This window comes from Pholcus phalangioides, unplaced genomic scaffold, assembly GCF_987345545.1.
Source record: "Pholcus phalangioides strain wild (caught in Gottingen) unplaced genomic scaffold, Ppha-v1.0 ptg000013l_1, whole genome shotgun sequence".
Lineage (NCBI taxonomy): Eukaryota > Metazoa > Arthropoda > Arachnida > Araneae > Pholcidae > Pholcus > Pholcus phalangioides.
In genome coordinates this window covers 13,042,048-13,059,561 of record NW_028301606.1, presented here as the reverse complement: position 1 = coordinate 13,059,561, position 17,514 = coordinate 13,042,048, and the positions used below count along the sequence as shown (strand labels likewise).

The window sequence follows — 17,514 nt, the reverse complement described above, 5'->3', positions numbered from 1 at the left end:
TTGAGTTATTCATAACCGAGGGGGGAATCGAATAAAATGAGTAATTTCAACATTTTAATGAAAGAGAGAGAGAGTAGGAAATTATATATAATTCCCTATACAGGTATTACTAGCTTTACGCGATTTCTCTATAACGAGATTTTGAAAAATTGATTTCAGAAATTGCGACCCGCAGAATTTGTTGTGTAGTTTGATTTTAGTCCTGAAAATGGGTTTGCAAGTTAGATCTATGGCATAATTTAAATGGCAAAATCCGTTGGATTTTTTGATGTAGATGAGATATGTATGAAAGAAACGCTCTCAAATCCACTCACTAATGAACATCTTTTTGGTAACGCCGCGACGATGCCGTTAGAATTTTTATCGAAAAAAACGATCCAAATGAATCTAGAATTGTCATATTTGAGGGAGAGAGGGTTATATATTCAGAATTCTCTAACTTTTCTTCTAAAGGTTTTATAAAAAGTCGAAGAATGCCGCTTGTCAGCTGAATCTCTCGACTGCTTCCATTAAAAAAGTTATCAACCAATCTCATACGGGGCTCTTCAGGAAAGAAAACATCCACATTAACTAGATCCAACTGAAAAAATAGTGAAGACAGAAGTGTGTGTGTGTGAAAAGTATTAATTAAATTTATTCATATATAGCCTAAATTGACGAAGTTTACTTATACGTTCGAATAATTAATGTATTCAAAAAAAATTATTTTGCTGCTGGAAATTGGGGTTTATTTTTTCTTACCCTTCTGAAGAAAACTCCCATTTCTATCTTACCAATGTTAACTTCCACTCACTTTAAGCGATTTCGACTAACGCGATCACTTTGTGGAATCAATTAATCGAGTAAAAGTGAGGGACGCCTGTATTTGAATTAACCAAGTTCGAATTAGCGAATTTCGCCTGCACCTCATATTCCATTGAGATGTTCATTAAGTCTGCATCGAGAGTTTACACCGATTTCGAACGTATTGCATACAAGTGATCCTTGACCTGTCCCCGCTAGCCAAGGGGCCTTCCGGTCAATTTACCTTTTCGGGAAATGTTTATATCACGCTCACACTCAATCATTGAAGCTTCTATATCCTCCCTGAGGTAATATTTTCAACCAAGTTCTGATCTATATAAGCCTATTCGTGTTGTGCTATTGTTTGGTTTGGAGTCGCTTTCACGAACAGGGAGCTTTCGTGCAAATTGTCATTGATGTTTCGTTTTCTATTATATACACATAACATCTGTCTCTAAATACTTGATAATAGTAATTACAGAATATCTTGACCTACCCAAGCACGCTTATGTTTTTTAAAGCATCATTTTGGAGTCCTGCGATTCCACTAATGTATTGCTTATGTAATTTTTTTGTAGAGGAACATCATATATATATAGCCGAGAGATAAACTATGAGCATTATTATATAGCATTCGAATATAAACTATAGTGATTTCTGAAAACGTAACGTGGCGTTTAAATCTTAAAAGTTGTTTTTTTAATGCCTGTGGCGTTAACGAGCTTTTTCTTATGTTCAACGTTAATGTTGATTACAGATATCTTCTTCAATTGACAGTACACTTTACGTTCCCAGCCTGATAGAAATTATAACTGCGATAGTGACTGAAATCAGATTGAAATCCAGATTCTATCATAATTCTGTGGCGTCTGAACGGGTGAGTTGACGGGATCCCTAAGTCAAACACGGACTTACAAGTCATTGGAATTATTATTCATTCTGTCTTAACTTTTTTAATCTTCTGAGCGACATTGACGAGATATCTCGCCTCCTTAAAATTCCCCTTATTTTCCTATAGACAAGCCTAGATATTTTGTAAAGTCAGTTTCTCAATTAAACACTTTTCTCTACTTTTCACTTGAAATTCGGAGAAAAGCCGAATTTCAGCAAGTTCAAAAATTCAGCGATATTCAAAAATGTCGCATTTTACAGAGGTTTTAGAGATTTCTATTGCGCCACGGAAAGGGTTAATGATTTTTATTCCTTAAGTCAATATTTTGCTATCAGCAATTTTAGTCATTGACTTACTGCTAAAGATCATTAGTAGAGAACTTTAAAAGTGGGTTTCTCCAAGAAATTTGAGATTCCAAGGTCCACAAACTAGATACATTAAGACTGGATGCATTTCAAGTGAAATTGACAAGTTCAAAACTTTAGTTCAGAATTTTATTAGGTCTCTCTCCACACAAAAGTACAGGATGTCAATAATTAAAGATGACGTGTTCCGAGCTTTCTACAGCGTTAGTTATCAATCAGAAGAAATATGAAACTTCTTAATGAAGGGATGGGAGAGAAATCAAGAGCAAAGCAAAAATCAGTTCCGACAGCTCCTCCTAAAGGTTGTTTTTATGCAAGTTTTAGGGCACGTACTAATTTTTCGAAAACATAAGACACTTTGGTCTTATTGAGTTTTTTAGGGATTAAAACTTCCCCAGCAGAGCCAACTCAATTCGTATTTCTTCACTAAAGAAAATGACGTTGACTACAAAAACGTGTTTTGCAGGTGAAACTCTTATTTTCAAGATGATTCTAAAGCAAAAGCTATTCAGAGATTCTCGGTCTCTGTAAAGGTTCTTCGGAAATCCTTCCCATCTCTCCGTTAAGCAGTGATGGTAACCTCGTCAAGCAAAATTTCCCTCGAAAAAATTTCCCTTTTGATTAAATTTTTCCCACACATTGCGAAAATTGTCCTGCCATCTATCGGTGGAAATATGCAGTGTCAAGTATTTTACACTAGAAAAGCATTTTGTTTTGCAGTTATATATTTTTTTCAATAAAAATTCTTATGTTTGACGAACTCTCAAGATTTCCCACAAACGCCACGAAATTTCCCATGTGAGCCAATTTTGGCCAATTTTTCCCACAAATATGGGAAATTTCCCACGAGTTACCATCACTGCCGTTAAGACATGCTAAAGCAGAGGACTTCAACCTTTTTCCAGTCACGAGCACTGCCTGTGCCCGTCATCAAAAGAATTGCATCTTTTACGGCAAGTTTGATATACGAATGCATGAAATCAATATGATTTTAATCCTTGAATGCAATTTGTACAAGGTGTTCAATTGGAACGTTGACCAAATGCTCGCGAGCACAAAATTGGACACGAGTATCGAGCACTCCGGGTACTTCAGGGAGCACCATGGTGCTCGCGAGCAACGGATTGAAGATGCTTGTGCTAAATCTTCGTGATTTTCTGATGTTGAGGCTGTAGAACGCAAATTATAGACACCTCCGTAATTCAACTCTCGCACTATTCATAACCGCATTCGTCGGAGAAATATAACCTCCAAACAGGAAAATTTGAATTACTTTCCGAGAATTTAAAAGCTTCGACTTTTTAGCAATTTTTTCCCCCTTGTTCAGACTTTAAATGTTTTCGATGTTTTAAGGACACCCTATAGTTGCCAATTTTACCATCCCAAGGGAATCCGACCCAACTTCATGTGTATGTGTGTGGGCAATTTCCTGTGAGCACCCAACTCCTTTCAGCAGTTTCACGTGTGTGAAGGCTATATTCGCAGTGCAGCTTTCATTTTTTGCCTCTCGTTTCCGTTAGGAATCTGTAGTTCCTGCATTAACTCCATGTTACCCTCCGGTGCTATTAAATAAATCCGCTATGTTTCCTCTTCAGCTTTTCTCACTTCCTCCCTCTGCATCTCCAGAAGCCCTTTTTTTTAACTATCTTTTTCGAGGCCTATTTTTAGTGCGTGTTGCTATACCAAAGAAATGAAAATATACATGAACAAAGTAACAGAGAGAGAGAGAGAGAGGCAACTAATTGCCCCGATGAGAATAACGCTTTCCCTTTCAATATCGTGTGATGACAAGAGTTCCCGAGTAAGTGCCTCACTCTATACCAGACTGAGAGTATGATGCTTATTTATGCTGCACACGTTTTCGCTGTCATAAGGCTTGATGGAATGGTCAATAGTGGTTAAAAGAGTTTTCTACGAAAAATACCGATGGAAACATGAAATGACTTTTAAAAGCATCAAGTTCGTATGCAAGTTAAAATAAACATACGGTTGCACAGGTCTAATAAATATGAATATTGATGTGGGCATGCTAGGGCTGTACTATGAATATTAAGATGACATCCCGAACGAAGTAAAGTTCTCGCTCCCCTACACCTGGCTGGAAGTACAGTAGACTCTCGCTAATCCAACACATATCGAATCAGGTTGTGCCAGATGACCGAAATCGTTGGATTACTGAAAGTCAATTGGAAAAGTTCATTTAACTCTTTAATTGAAAAGCATTGAAATATGATGCAAAGGTTCAAAATCGCTCTTTCTTGGCTTGTCAAGAAATGGGGGGACTAGTACTTTTGAGCCATTCTGCTGGTAATTATAGATAATTCATGAACAGTTCACAAGTAAAAAATCGAATGTTTCAAGAGTTGCTTAAATGGATCAATGTCGAATTGAAATCAAAATGTAAAATACATTTACTTGAAAAATATAAGAAAACCATGTGCTTGAGAGCAACATTGCCAAATAGAGAATCAAATGATGTAAACTTCTAAGCAAAGATATGCAGTGAGAAGTTTTCCTCTTCTATGGGTTCGAAGAAAAAAACACTAGATTACTTTATGGGCCGGATTATCGAGATTCTATTGTACTTTCTTATCAGTTTACATATTTGATCAATAAAAATGTATACCACCAGATCTAGTTGCTTTTGCCGCCGTGCGGTTGTCATTGTATTCTCATGGACTCGCATTACGAGGATCCAGGTTCGAACCCCCCCCCCCTCCCGTTCAGAGACTTCATTATTACTAGTGCACACCAACTTCGTTCATGTCGTCATGTAGCAATTTGCTACCGATCGAGTTGTGCCAGAAATCTTTCTCTCTAGAGAAATTCATGTTATTACTTCTGTCCTCGGACAAAGGGGAATTCCGGCGAGAACATATTGAGGCATTATCTACCCAATGGTCATCTCAGGTCCGATAGGGAAAGAACTTACATCGATGTTCTTCCCCGGGATCGAACCTAACGGCAGCCTTCAAGGTGGTAGATGAGCACTACTCGGGGGAGGAGGGGGGGGGGGAAAAGATAATTTTTGAAGAATAATTAAAAAGGACGATTTCGGGAGTTCTCCGGAAATACGAGATTTCCTATTCTCGATTCCAAAATGGAAATTTTGAATTGCTAGTCTACTGTGTACCGTTGCATTTAAGGGTACCGCGAGATATTTGACAAATTATGCTAAAAATAATTATTGAGACAGTGTGTTGGTGCACTTTTGAGCGTGCTTCCAGAAATTCGAAATTCCTGTACAATCTCATTCCCGAAGGTGACACGAACGTAAAAAAGTTTGGAATCAATGCACTAAATTCATTCACAGAAATTATAAATATTCTCGAAACAGGAAACTCAAAATTAAAACTCGAGTTACATGTATGTATTTTCATCATTTATTAGGAAAACTGTGTGCATATGATATATTTCTTCTTTTGTATTTTTAAGCTCCCGGTGAGATGCCAATACCAGACAGAGACGTGGTATTCAGACCCGACGTGATACCAGAGACTTTCCACGCCCGAGACAACGTCAGCAACTTCATCAGCTGGTGCCGTGCATTGTCCATCAAGGAATGTTTGCTGTTTGAGACGGACGATCTGGTCCTACGTAAGAACGAGAGGAGTTTCATCCTGTGCCTGCTGGAGGTCGCAAGGAGAGGAGCCCAATTCGGGATGCCCGCTCCGCTCTTGGTCCAGTTTGAACAGGAGATCGACGCCGAACTCGCCAACGACGACGGTTACTTATCGACGACCGACCATTACCAAACGCCTCAAGTCGTTACCAATGACCTCAGGAGTCTACACGAAAGAGTAATTATACAATCTTATCATAATTTAGTATGCACATCATTTTTAGTGCTGTGGCGCGATCGGATAAGGCACTAACGTCACGTTAGTGAGGTTGGATTCGGTTCAAATCCATTCCTGGAAAGCTGAAATTATTTTACCAATGGGATTGTTAGCAAATTCGCAGATGACGTGAAGGTAATAGGGGTATCCGAGCACAGGGAGATGCTCCAAACTTAAATGTGATTGCAGAATAGGCTTATGAATACAGCATGACCTTCAGTGTAGATAAGTGTATGGTCGCCCATTTTGACCCGAACAACCCCCGTTTCACATACCAGTTGAATGGTATTACTATTCCGCTTGCAACTAGGGTCACTGATTTCGGAATTCTCATTGATGAGCGTCTTAGGTTTTCTGAACATTTTATTCAGCGGTGCTCACGAAATTGAACAGAATGCTTTGTTTCATTCTTAACACTAGGTTTACCTGGCAGGTCATTTCGACCCATTTCGATATGATAAGAGATAGGTACATAAGAAATGTTGATAAACCAAGTGTTAAAGATGTTTCTTCGCGTTCTCCTAAAGTCATCTTCGGCTTTTTCGAGGCTTAGTTAGTCCTGCACTGGAGTATGCCGTAAGGTTTCGGAGACCACACTTACAGATCAACATAGACTTGGTTGAGCGACGTGCAGAGAGGAGCTACGCGTGCTCTAGTTGGCACACAACAAGGCTTGAGCTATGAAGAAAGACTTGATTTCTTGAATATGTTCACATTGAAGGAATGCAGGTGTCGGGGAGGGGGATGTGATCGAAGCGTTTAAAATTTTCAACGGGATGTATAAGATGGACCATGAGTTATTAATACACCGTCATCAACTGCTTCTACAAGGGGACACGTGTCGTTTAGTAGGGGATAATTCCAGGTTGTGTTGTCGCAGGGAGTTTTTCCCCTAATAGGGTTGTCAATAAATAGAATAGGTTACCTCCGGGGTCAATGAAGACTATCGATATGTTTAATAAGAAATACGATAAACATAGTTGAATTAATTGAGAAGCTATTCCACTTGGATTTCGACAATCATAATCTGACATCTACATTTTTATGGGGGGTTTTTTTCAGCCACCTCGATTTGAAATTTTCCAGTTGTGGCATTTGTATTTATAGTAAAGACTCGAAAAAATCCAGCATTCATCATGAAAGTTCTGAGCGTTTTTCTGAAAAAAATGAAATTTAACTTTACGTATATTCCTTGATTTTCTCATAACTTTTAGCTTTTTTTTTTAATAATCCCGTTCTAGCACAATTTAGCCAGTTTTGAGGCTAGAATGCCGTCCATGCGGCTACTGATACTATTAGGCTTGCATCCACGTAACTTTTTGGTACAGGGACTCTGTAAATTTCATCAACATTCCAATTGAACACCTTGTGCAAATTGCATTCAAGGATTGAAATCATCACGATTTCATGAATTCGTATATCAAACTCGCCGTAAAGGATGCTCTTCTTTTGATGATGGGTACTGGCAGTGTTCGCGACTGCAAAAAGGTTCGAAGACCTCTGTTTTAACACAAAGGGTCCGTGGGGGCGCATCAGGTTTAGAACCCTTGCTTTAGCCGCTCCTTCAACATTGCACGTGGAGTGCTTGTCCGGTTGACCAAGTACATAGTTACGGCCTGCAGGATCAGTCTTTCTTGGACTTTGATGCTTGTTTAATCAGCCAGAAGACCGTTGACATCTGCTGTAGAAATTATAAAAGGTTCCACTCAGGACGCCATCTGTTTAATGAAAAAATGTGGCTTTTGTATCAATATTGTACGTTTGCGAGAGATTAAATATTAAACTAAGTCAGCCGTTCTTAGCTGAGTTAATCATTCTTCACATATTGAGCATACACAATTGAAAGCACCATCTCCACAGATCAGGGCTTAACAAGTCAGTTGACAGGTCACTATGGCGACTTAAAAAAATTTTAATTGCCACTTAATTTTTTTTAAATCTATGATAACTGAATTGGAGTCTGAGGAACACAAAAATTTTCGTAAATTATGTCAGAGCGTCTGCTAGCATGAAATTGTTTCTAAATCCTGAAAAGACCACACAAATGATACCCTATTTTGGAACCATTACGTCCAGCTGTATGTGCCAAGTGTTTTTATCGGTGGTGTAAAGTGCTTTTCACACATAGCTGGCATCCAAATTTTATCCCGATTTTCAAGCCCTACCATAAAATTCAAAACTACTATAGTTATAACAATTTAGCAACATTACTTTTATTTAAAAAATTATAAAGTTCCTGGAATGTAATTTTCAATCAGCCATATTGAAGGCCATAAAATTACACCGACCTTAATAAATACTGGACTGGCCATCTCGGTAAATTTGCCGCAACACACTCATTTTAACATGTCACAAAATACATCAGCAGCTGAAACATGCACCAACTAAAAACGCCCAGAACAATTTTTTTTTTTTTGTGAAATGACCTAACGAAAAACTTAATTCTTTCAAAAAAACTCATTAACCTCAAGTAAACAACATCAGATTCGAGAATTGAACCGTCAAACAAGACGTTATAATTGGAATTTCCTTATATATATAATAAATAAATAAATAAAAATAAGGCAATCATGTATGAGAGCCATCAAGTATGACATATGAAGGTGTGCTCAATGATTTATCACTTCTCCTGAGTGTTTCGATTGACGATATGTTTGTATAAAGGATGTTGTTTACCTTCTAAAGAAAATTGCACCAGATGTCAGAAATCGAAGGTTGGACGACGTTCGATGAGACCCACAGGCTGTAAGAGATTAGCAGTGAATTTTATCTAATATATATTATAAAACGCGCTGAGTGTATACGACATTTCTCTTATTTAATTATACATCGCTCGCTTTTCTCTACATATTTCATAATATTTGCATAAAGTGGAATTTCAATTATGACGGAAACTCTTAAATCGTTATCATTGAAAGCGTGTAATTAATCCCCATTTTTTTTTCAAGACATACTTACAAGGCTATCGGGCCATGATAAAATTGGGTTACGTAGAAAGTTGTGTCACGTGATTCGCGTGTAGGACTGGAAGAAGAATAATAACCTGAATTCAGCCGTATACAGGCTGTCCCGAATCGTTTGCACAGTGGGTATCTCTGCAATTGCGTTGACTTTAGAAACATACTTTCAATTACAAAGATGATATTTTTAAATGACGTGCGGTTACTCGAAATGTCTTAAATTTTCTAGGGGGTCGTGCGCATAAAAAAATTAGAAAAATTAAATTTTTATGTATACCCTGCATACTAAAACTTCCAATTGGTGAAATGTATATGCGGCTCTGAGAAGTCGTTTGCAAAAAATTGCATATTTTTAAAAACAATATTAACGGAGGTATTTGACTTTGACGTTTTCAACATTTACAGTGAAACCTCCCACAACGGATACCCCCATTAACGGACACTTTTTTAAATTATAACGACGGGCTATCGATTAACGGATGCTCCTCGTTAGTGGAAAAAATTTTCGGTCCCATGTGTGTGTCCGTTATCGAGAGGTTCTGCTGTGTTACCAACGATTGAGAGTGCGGTTCACGAATCGTGAAACATAAATTAAATTCAAAATTCAAAATTGTAAAAGTTCTGTAGTTGTCAAAATAATTGTAGAAATAATTGTCGAAAAATGCAATCGATATTTATTGTAAATAAAAAAATCAAAAGAATGGGTTTCATTTTCTATTTGCGAACATTCTCTAAAAATGACAACTTTTTAAAGCCAATGATAAAAAACACTCACCAATACAGTGATAAGTTGTCAAAACATATTGATTTCATATGTTCGATATCTCACGAAAAATATTGCATGAAAAATATGCAAATGACTTTTTCAAAGCGGGATCTATATTTCAATAACTGGAAGTTTTAGCAAACGGGGACTGTATAAAAAAATTCATTGCTTCATTTTTTTCATGTATGGGACACCTCAAACATTTCCGAGATTTTAATGTTAAGTAACCGCACGTCATTTGTAAACTTTTTGTAACTAAAAGTATGTTTCCAAAGACACGGTTGCAGAGTTTTCCGCTCCGCAAACAATTCAGGGATACGCGTATTCGATCCAAAAACATTATAATCAAAAATATGATTTGAATATAAACGTGTAATCAGAAATTGAGCATGAATACAATAAAAAAAATTTGTGATTGGTTTTTTTAAAAAAATTAATGAAACATTTTTTAAGATAAATTTCAATTTGTCTCTCGGGAAAATTCTAAGATAATAGGCCGAATAGCCGTATGAATGTAATGGATATGTCCTGGTTTAGATGCATGTCATTTTCTCGTGATCCTTAGAAAAAATGCGTATACAATTTCGTTGTATTACTTTTGCGGTCCCGACATGGTAATTATATGGGGGTTTTTTTTTCCTACTGGGACGTAACCATTGCGTAATGAAAGAAAAGGAAGGAGGGTTAAATAATTGCTCATATGTGGTTTCCGGGTTCTTGTTGTTATTATTATTATTATTTTAATGGTTCGGCCACCGCTGAGCCGTGGCACGAGTTAATTAATACACAAGATTGTAACATAACTATCATGAAATAACCACAAGTAAACAAATGCTCAACCACGAGGTTCATATTTGGAAGATGGAGTATGTTTATTGATTTTCGGAATTCGAAACTTTGAAAGGAAAACATTGAGTACAGATAAACTCGGTTATCACGACATCAAAGATTCCCCTAAAATTTTATAGTTGTAACCGAGGTTGATTTTTTTTTTTAACGTAAAATATAATCAGTCAATTCAAGTATTTATTGCACATTTTTGATCAGGGTGACCATATTTGATCGAGAAAAATACTGGAATTTATATTAATCAATACGGTACATCACTATTCCCCCCTCCCCCCAAACACGTTTCTAAATGTCAGTGAAAATACAAATACAAATACAACACCACAACAGGCAAATTGCCCAACGAGGTGGCTGACTTAAGAACATCATGGATCCCCGAGCCATTTTTTGGAGGCCCTACCTACTACTGCTACACCACACATGCACCCCCCCCCCCCGCGGAACCCCCCAACGAATCGGTACATGCGGGAATGTGCGTGTACGTGTAGTGCAACCTGACGTAAAGTTTGTCTCTGTGTAATGCTTGTTATGTGTAGTGCTGTCATCTGCCCCCAGTTTTTCTAACTATGAGTGAAGTGTTATGGTTGAATGATTTACCGTTGTAGGACTGTTGCTCTCTGTGGCGAGACTTTTTAACGGGGAGATCGGCTCGCAGTTGCGCCTTGAAGTTGGGAACCACAGAAAACCAACTTCAGCCGACCACCACTGTGGGGTTCGAACCCGGATCCTCGCATCACGAGTCCGGCACTATAACCACTCGACCACCACAGCGGCCAAAATTACTTATATAATGCTACTTATTACTTATATAATGCTACTTATTACTTATATAATTACTTATATATGCCAAATATTACTTATAAATAACCGTTGGCGAGAGTAATACTAACTAATTCGTTCCGGAATCGCGTTCGTTAGCTACTAAAGCTAGTGTTAACATAATCCATTCGAGTTCTTAGATGTGTCCCCATCCATTTGTGATTTGATCAGCTCATTTCTGCGCCTGATACATACAGTTTGAAAAGATAAGCCCCCCTAGAATATCCAGACAGTTCAGTTTGATGCTAAGAGTCTTGCACTGAAAGAACGTGTGTTCTGAAAACATAGACACCTCATTTTTAATGCATTTTCTATTAGCCGAGAATCTTTCATTTCACATGAAATGATTCAAAACCTTCAGAAAATGACGTGAAGGTACGCCTGGAAAAAAATCCCGAGGTGGGCATGAGTTAATTCGGGCTGGAGTGCAGGGCCGTCTTAAGAGCATCATGGGTCAAGTGATTTTTCTGAGGTCCTACCAGACAAATTTTCGGAAATTTCCACCGGTTAAAATTTCTCCGAGGCCCTCTTCCCTTGAGGCCCCCGGGCCGTGCCCGGGTAGGCCCGTGTGTTAAGACGGCACTGCTGGAGTAACAGAAATTCTGATGATGATGATTAGAGCTAAAATTCAGCTCATAACGTGGCTTTATTAGGTTAGCGTTTGCATCCATAACAAAATGTTCATTAGCAACAAAAATTTTCATCACAGCCGAATGCGCATTCGTTAACCGAAGCAGAAAAATCACGATAAACATCTTCGTTAGCCGAAAAATTCGTAAGTCGAGTCATTCGTTGGCCGAGGTATCACTGTACAGTGCTGTGGCAAGTGTACTAAAGTGTATGCATTTCATGGGGAAAAAATGAACTTGGAAAATATATGAGATGAGTATTTATAATGATTATATTCATTGTAACAGAATTTTTCCTTCACATTCCTGTTCCTAATAAAGATTAGAAATCGAAGCAAGCTCCTTTGGGGGACATTTTTATAAGAAAAAGTCGGGAAGGGCAAAATACGGAAATGTTTTGTATAGTGGTGATGTCAATATTGCCAGCATGTTGGAGCATTAAACATGTAATAAATTTTCTTCTTTTTTTTTTCAACGCGTTAGGTATTTATAGAACAACAAACGAAAGTTCTCTGGATGTGATGTCCTAATTTTAGGAATTTTTTAGGAAAACGTCTTTAAAACGGAAACAGCAGGAGGATAAGTGACGAAAACTTAGCCGTTATATCCACTGTGGTTGCTTTACATCGACGTTATGAGCAAAAAAAAAAAAGGTTCCTTAACATTATTCTCCATGGGAATCAGTCCAGACCGCAAAATTGAACGTTATAGCCGGGATGACGTTTTAACCGAAGTCATTATAACCAAGTTTGACTGTATATCTCTGAAATATATATATTTATTTATTTTTATTTCTACGGCACATTTATATATTCTTATCAATATTCAAGGTTAAAATACTAGAATTTAATTTTTTCCTTCGTACGTGAATACAATTTTTTTAATAATTTTTTTAAAATATTTGTTTCTTCTACAGGTCGTGGAATTGCTGAGTCGATGTACTTGCCCTTCGCAATTCCCAATGATACGAGTCGCTGACGGAAAATACAGAATTGGTGACACTAAAGTTCTCATCTTTGTTCGGGTGAGGAAAAAGCATTTCATTTTCCTTTAAATTGAATAATGAAGAATACTTCAAAAAATAAGTCTTACTGTTAATTCAAAAGATACGTTTTCTCTGAAAATCTCTCAAAAAAGAACCGCCTTAAATATATAAATCATTTTATAAAACCAGTGAAACATTTCTAGAGAAATTAAAATCAAATATGATGAGATACAACCTTACGATTCTTTCGAAACTTTTTTTTTCTGAAGGGGGGGGGGGGGGTCCTTTTTATCAAAGACCAGTATTACACAAAAAAGTTTTATACAAGTTCTTTTATAAAACTTTCATGGCGTAATCCCAGCCTTAGAATTTTTTGTTTATTTTTGTCTTATCATTTGATTTTAACTTGTATATTTCACTGGTTTTATTCATCTTGTGGCTAAGTATTTGCTGTGTTTTTATAAATAATTTTATGATTTCATTACTTGCTGCTTAATTCAGTGGTCTTCAACTTTACTTACAGCCAAAATAACTTTCAGTGAAGCCCGAGGGCGCACAAGTCGTACTACGGTATCTAGATCAATCATAGTACTATTATTAGTCTCAATCAATGTACTATTATTACTCTATGAGATCAGAAGGATACAGAAGGATCTTAACGGATAGGTGGAAAATGTGGTCCAAGGCTGAGAATCAAACAGGGGACCCTATAATATTGGAGTATTTTATTTATTTTGAGCAATATTTTACATCAAATATGAATTTACATTAATTCTGGGAGCAATAATAATTAATTTACTGTAATTTAAAAAATTATTTTTTCACCAATTTTGATATATTACTTCTTTCAATAATTATGAAATCATCTCTCTCTCACTAGTCTTGAAATGTTTTCTGAGACTAATAGTAATTTTGGAATCTTTCTTTCCCCAATTCTGAGATACATTTTTTTTCATTGAGGGTTTCTCTCCCTTAGCATTTCTATGAATTCAGAGCGTATGTAAACCTTTTCGTCGGCGGGCCACAGCAAAAAAAAAAACAATTTTCGAGCGCAACGAATAGTCCGCAGACTTTGCGTTAAAGAGATCTAGTCTAGAATGACGTTCCCGGATTCAAAACTTTACGAATTTATTCGAATTGTGGATTCTCGAGAAATATAATCTGGAACTTCATAAATATTATCACATGTTTTAGCAATATTCATATATAAAAGAATAATGACATCAAGTAATAATATGCAACTTTTGATTATTCATATTAACCCTCTATGGTTCACTTCCATAAAAACGTATTGAAAATTTTTTTCGCAAATACGGATGCAAATGAGTAAAAAGAGTTATGCGGCATTTTTTCAGTGGGAGAAATACATCAACACTGCAATTTCACTAGCTGGAGGGGATTTTTAATTAGTTGCAATGGTCAATTAAGGAAAAAATATAGTTTTCCTTTATTTTGCTGTTTACACTATAAAAATAATGTGTGGGATCACACTATAAAAATTTGATAAAATCCATTTTATAAAACTTGAAAAATCCAACTAATAAAGCTCATAGGCTACATTTGTGCAAATGCAACCAATAAGATTATTGGTTGAATTTTTCAAATTTTACAAAAAATACTTTTAGAAAACTTTTATAGTGTAATGCCGGCCTTAGTAAAGTCGAACAGTTTTTCCCTTGAATTCTATTCCCTCGATTTGGTGCTATTTTATAAATCCCTGAAAAGGTAAAATTTCAGCTGCTTTCAAAAAATGGCACCGACAAGGAATCAACTCTTTATAAGTAAAAAAGCATTGCACTTATCAGGATCTCCCAAATTGTTTGCACAGGGGATATCTCTGCGCAGCGGTTCACTTTAGCAACATACTTTCAATTTCAAAAATCTTTCTTCTTTATTTACACAAGGCTTTACGCATCAAAAATCTTTCAAATGACATGCGGTTACTCAAAATTTCGAATTTATTTTGAGAAGTCGTACACATAAAAATACATATAAATATATAAAAACAAAGAAAATAACTTTCTACACTGTACCCGTGGTTCAATTATTAAAATTGGAATTAGTTCCCGCTCTGGAAAGTCATTTGCTAAAAATTTCATATTTTCAAATGCAATATTTATCGAGATAGTAAATATATAAAATCACTGTGTTTTGGCAGCTTATCACCGTTGTCAAGTTTTCATTGGCTCAAAAGTTGCCATTTCTAGAGTCTGCACGCAAATAGATCGAAACACAACCATTTTATTTATTTATTTTTTTTTTATTCACAATAAATCTGTGCTCACATGGAAAAATATGTCGTGGCTTTTTTTTTTAATTTCACGATGGCAGACTTGTAAATAATATTTTGGCAACACGTAATACTGTGGCTTTTTGACTTAATGCAATTTACCTCCGTTGTTCCCGCATAAACTGAAATTGAAAGACGAAATTTTGCCACCTAAAGTAACAAAGAATGTTTAGAGGTGTCGCGAGTTTGATACCCAGTTCGTCCTTGTCAGAAACTTTCCTGGTGAGGGTACAACAGAAACGGCGACATCACCTCAGCTAACGTAGGAAGTTCTACTCAGAGGGGATAGCGCACCAACCTCTCGATGAGTATTAAAAAGGCTACCGTTCGGAATCGGCAATAAACTGTAGGTGTCGTGATATAATTAGCCTTCGTGTGCAGAAAATGTCTGTGGTGCGTTAAAAATGATCAAAAAAATGCTTTTGCCACCCTTCAAAATTTTAACAAAAGAGGCTCCGGAATGCGAACAACTCAATTTTTGGGAAAAGTGGCTTATGTATAACATTTTGGCATCTGAGCACGTAAATATGAATTACATTTTTTGACATTAACAGAATTTTTACAACTTTTAGTTTAATTTACGTTTCGCAAATTGTTGACCCCTCCATGAATCCATTAGTGATAAATGCTGAAAACTTCAAACTCAAATAATCTTCGTTAATATTGCATTTAAAAATATGCAAATTTTTCGTAAATTAATTCTCAGTATCGCATTTACATTTCACTAAATGGAAGTTTTAGCACACAGGGTATGCATAAAAAATTAATTTTTCCAATTTTTTATGCATACGACACCTTGGAAAATTTAAGACATTTCGAGTAAATGCACGTCATATACAAATTTTTTTTAATTGAAATTTTGTTTCTAAAGTCAACGGTTGCAGAAATATCCTCTGCGCAAACAATTTAGGACAGCTTGTATATTTTGCACTGAAAAAGGTTTACTTTCTAAAGTACCAAAAAATAAAATAAAAATAGATTGGTATGAGTTTTTTGACCATGTATTTATTCGCCATGTATATTTGAATATACACCGGACCACAAAGGGTTAAACATCCGTTAGAAATATTCAAAATGCATTGGTTATACGATAGTAAAGCTAGACTGAACATTTCAGTGGATTTTCACCTCCCAGTAAGTGCATAAAATTTTTTGTTTAACTTCTATAAAAAGACAAAAAATAACGTCTACAGAATAGCTTCTAGAATTTTCGGGATTACACAATAGAAATGAACTATTATGTTCATTCGGATTTTATGCTCTTTTTTGCAAAAAAAAAAAAAATTAGTTCTTAATGGCCATTCACGTGGCAATCATTTATTTTTGATTCAATATAATTTCTCATTGATTTCATAATCTCTCAAAAACCGAACCATAAAATGGGACATTTTGTGGATTCCATACACAAAAGCACGTCCAATCATAAATCTGCTAGACATTCGTAACGCAATAGCAATATAATATTTTCTATATTATAAAACGTGGAAAAGATTTGTTCTATTCGAAATTTCTTCCGACGTTTCAAGTGGTGCCCCGAGCGAATCGTGATGATGGAGGGCCCCACCTTTTATTACTGGATATATATATATATTTTTTAATGTTTTTTCTAGGTATTTCATTCTTTTTTTTCCTGCTACACTTTTCGTGACTTCAGAGCTTTGCCGCGATGTCGTGTTAGTTTGAAAACATCTTATATATACACCTAATCTTCCCCCCTCCTCCCCATACCCTATAAGAAAGTCCTGATATGAGCGATTGCAGTGTCCACGGGAATATTGGGTGCAAGATAAAAATTTCGCTATACATTATTTACCTGCAATCTTCTCTTAGGTGATAAATGAATACACGTTTCATATCTTCGCTGTAAAGAGAAATGTACGTGTTATTTTATTGAGGTCGATTTTTCTTGAAGTCTTAAAGTTCAAACTATCATCTATTTGGATTTATAAGAAAGGTCGAAGGTCATACGAACTAATTAAATGGAAAATTCCAGTAGTTACTGTAAACTGTAAGTTTTTGAATGAAATTTGGGGGATTGATAATAATCGTAATTATTTGGTGGAGATTCTTAGGGAAAAAATCTGGAAGGGGGGGGGGGGAAGGGGAGATTACATTATTCCAGGTGTTCTTAATCTATGGGTCACGACCAAAACTTCGGTCGCAGGGGGCTACTGAGATGTCTCATTCAAACCTAATAAAATTCAGATCTCACACGTGCTATACTGTTTCACTACATACCAACTCCGGCCATATGGCTATTCGCAATTTACTACCGTAATGAGTCGGGTTGGAAATGGAGGCGCCATCTATCGGTGGTCTCCTCAAGATCGTTGGGGA

General features: G+C 36.3%; 1 protein-coding gene across 1 annotated transcript in view; it reads left to right on the top strand.

Annotated features, from left to right (window-relative positions):
• The window catches only part of LOC149078625 (uncharacterized), a 53,714-nt gene that overhangs the window by 11,469 nt on the left and 24,731 nt on the right, over positions 1–17,514 (top strand). Inside the window, exons 2-3 of the mRNA XM_089240759.1 lie at positions 5,476–5,840; positions 12,819–12,926. Of these exons, the coding sequence (XP_089096885.1) occupies positions 5,476–5,840; positions 12,819–12,926 (473 nt within the window). The remainder of the gene's footprint in view (positions 1–5,475; positions 5,841–12,818; positions 12,927–17,514) is intronic.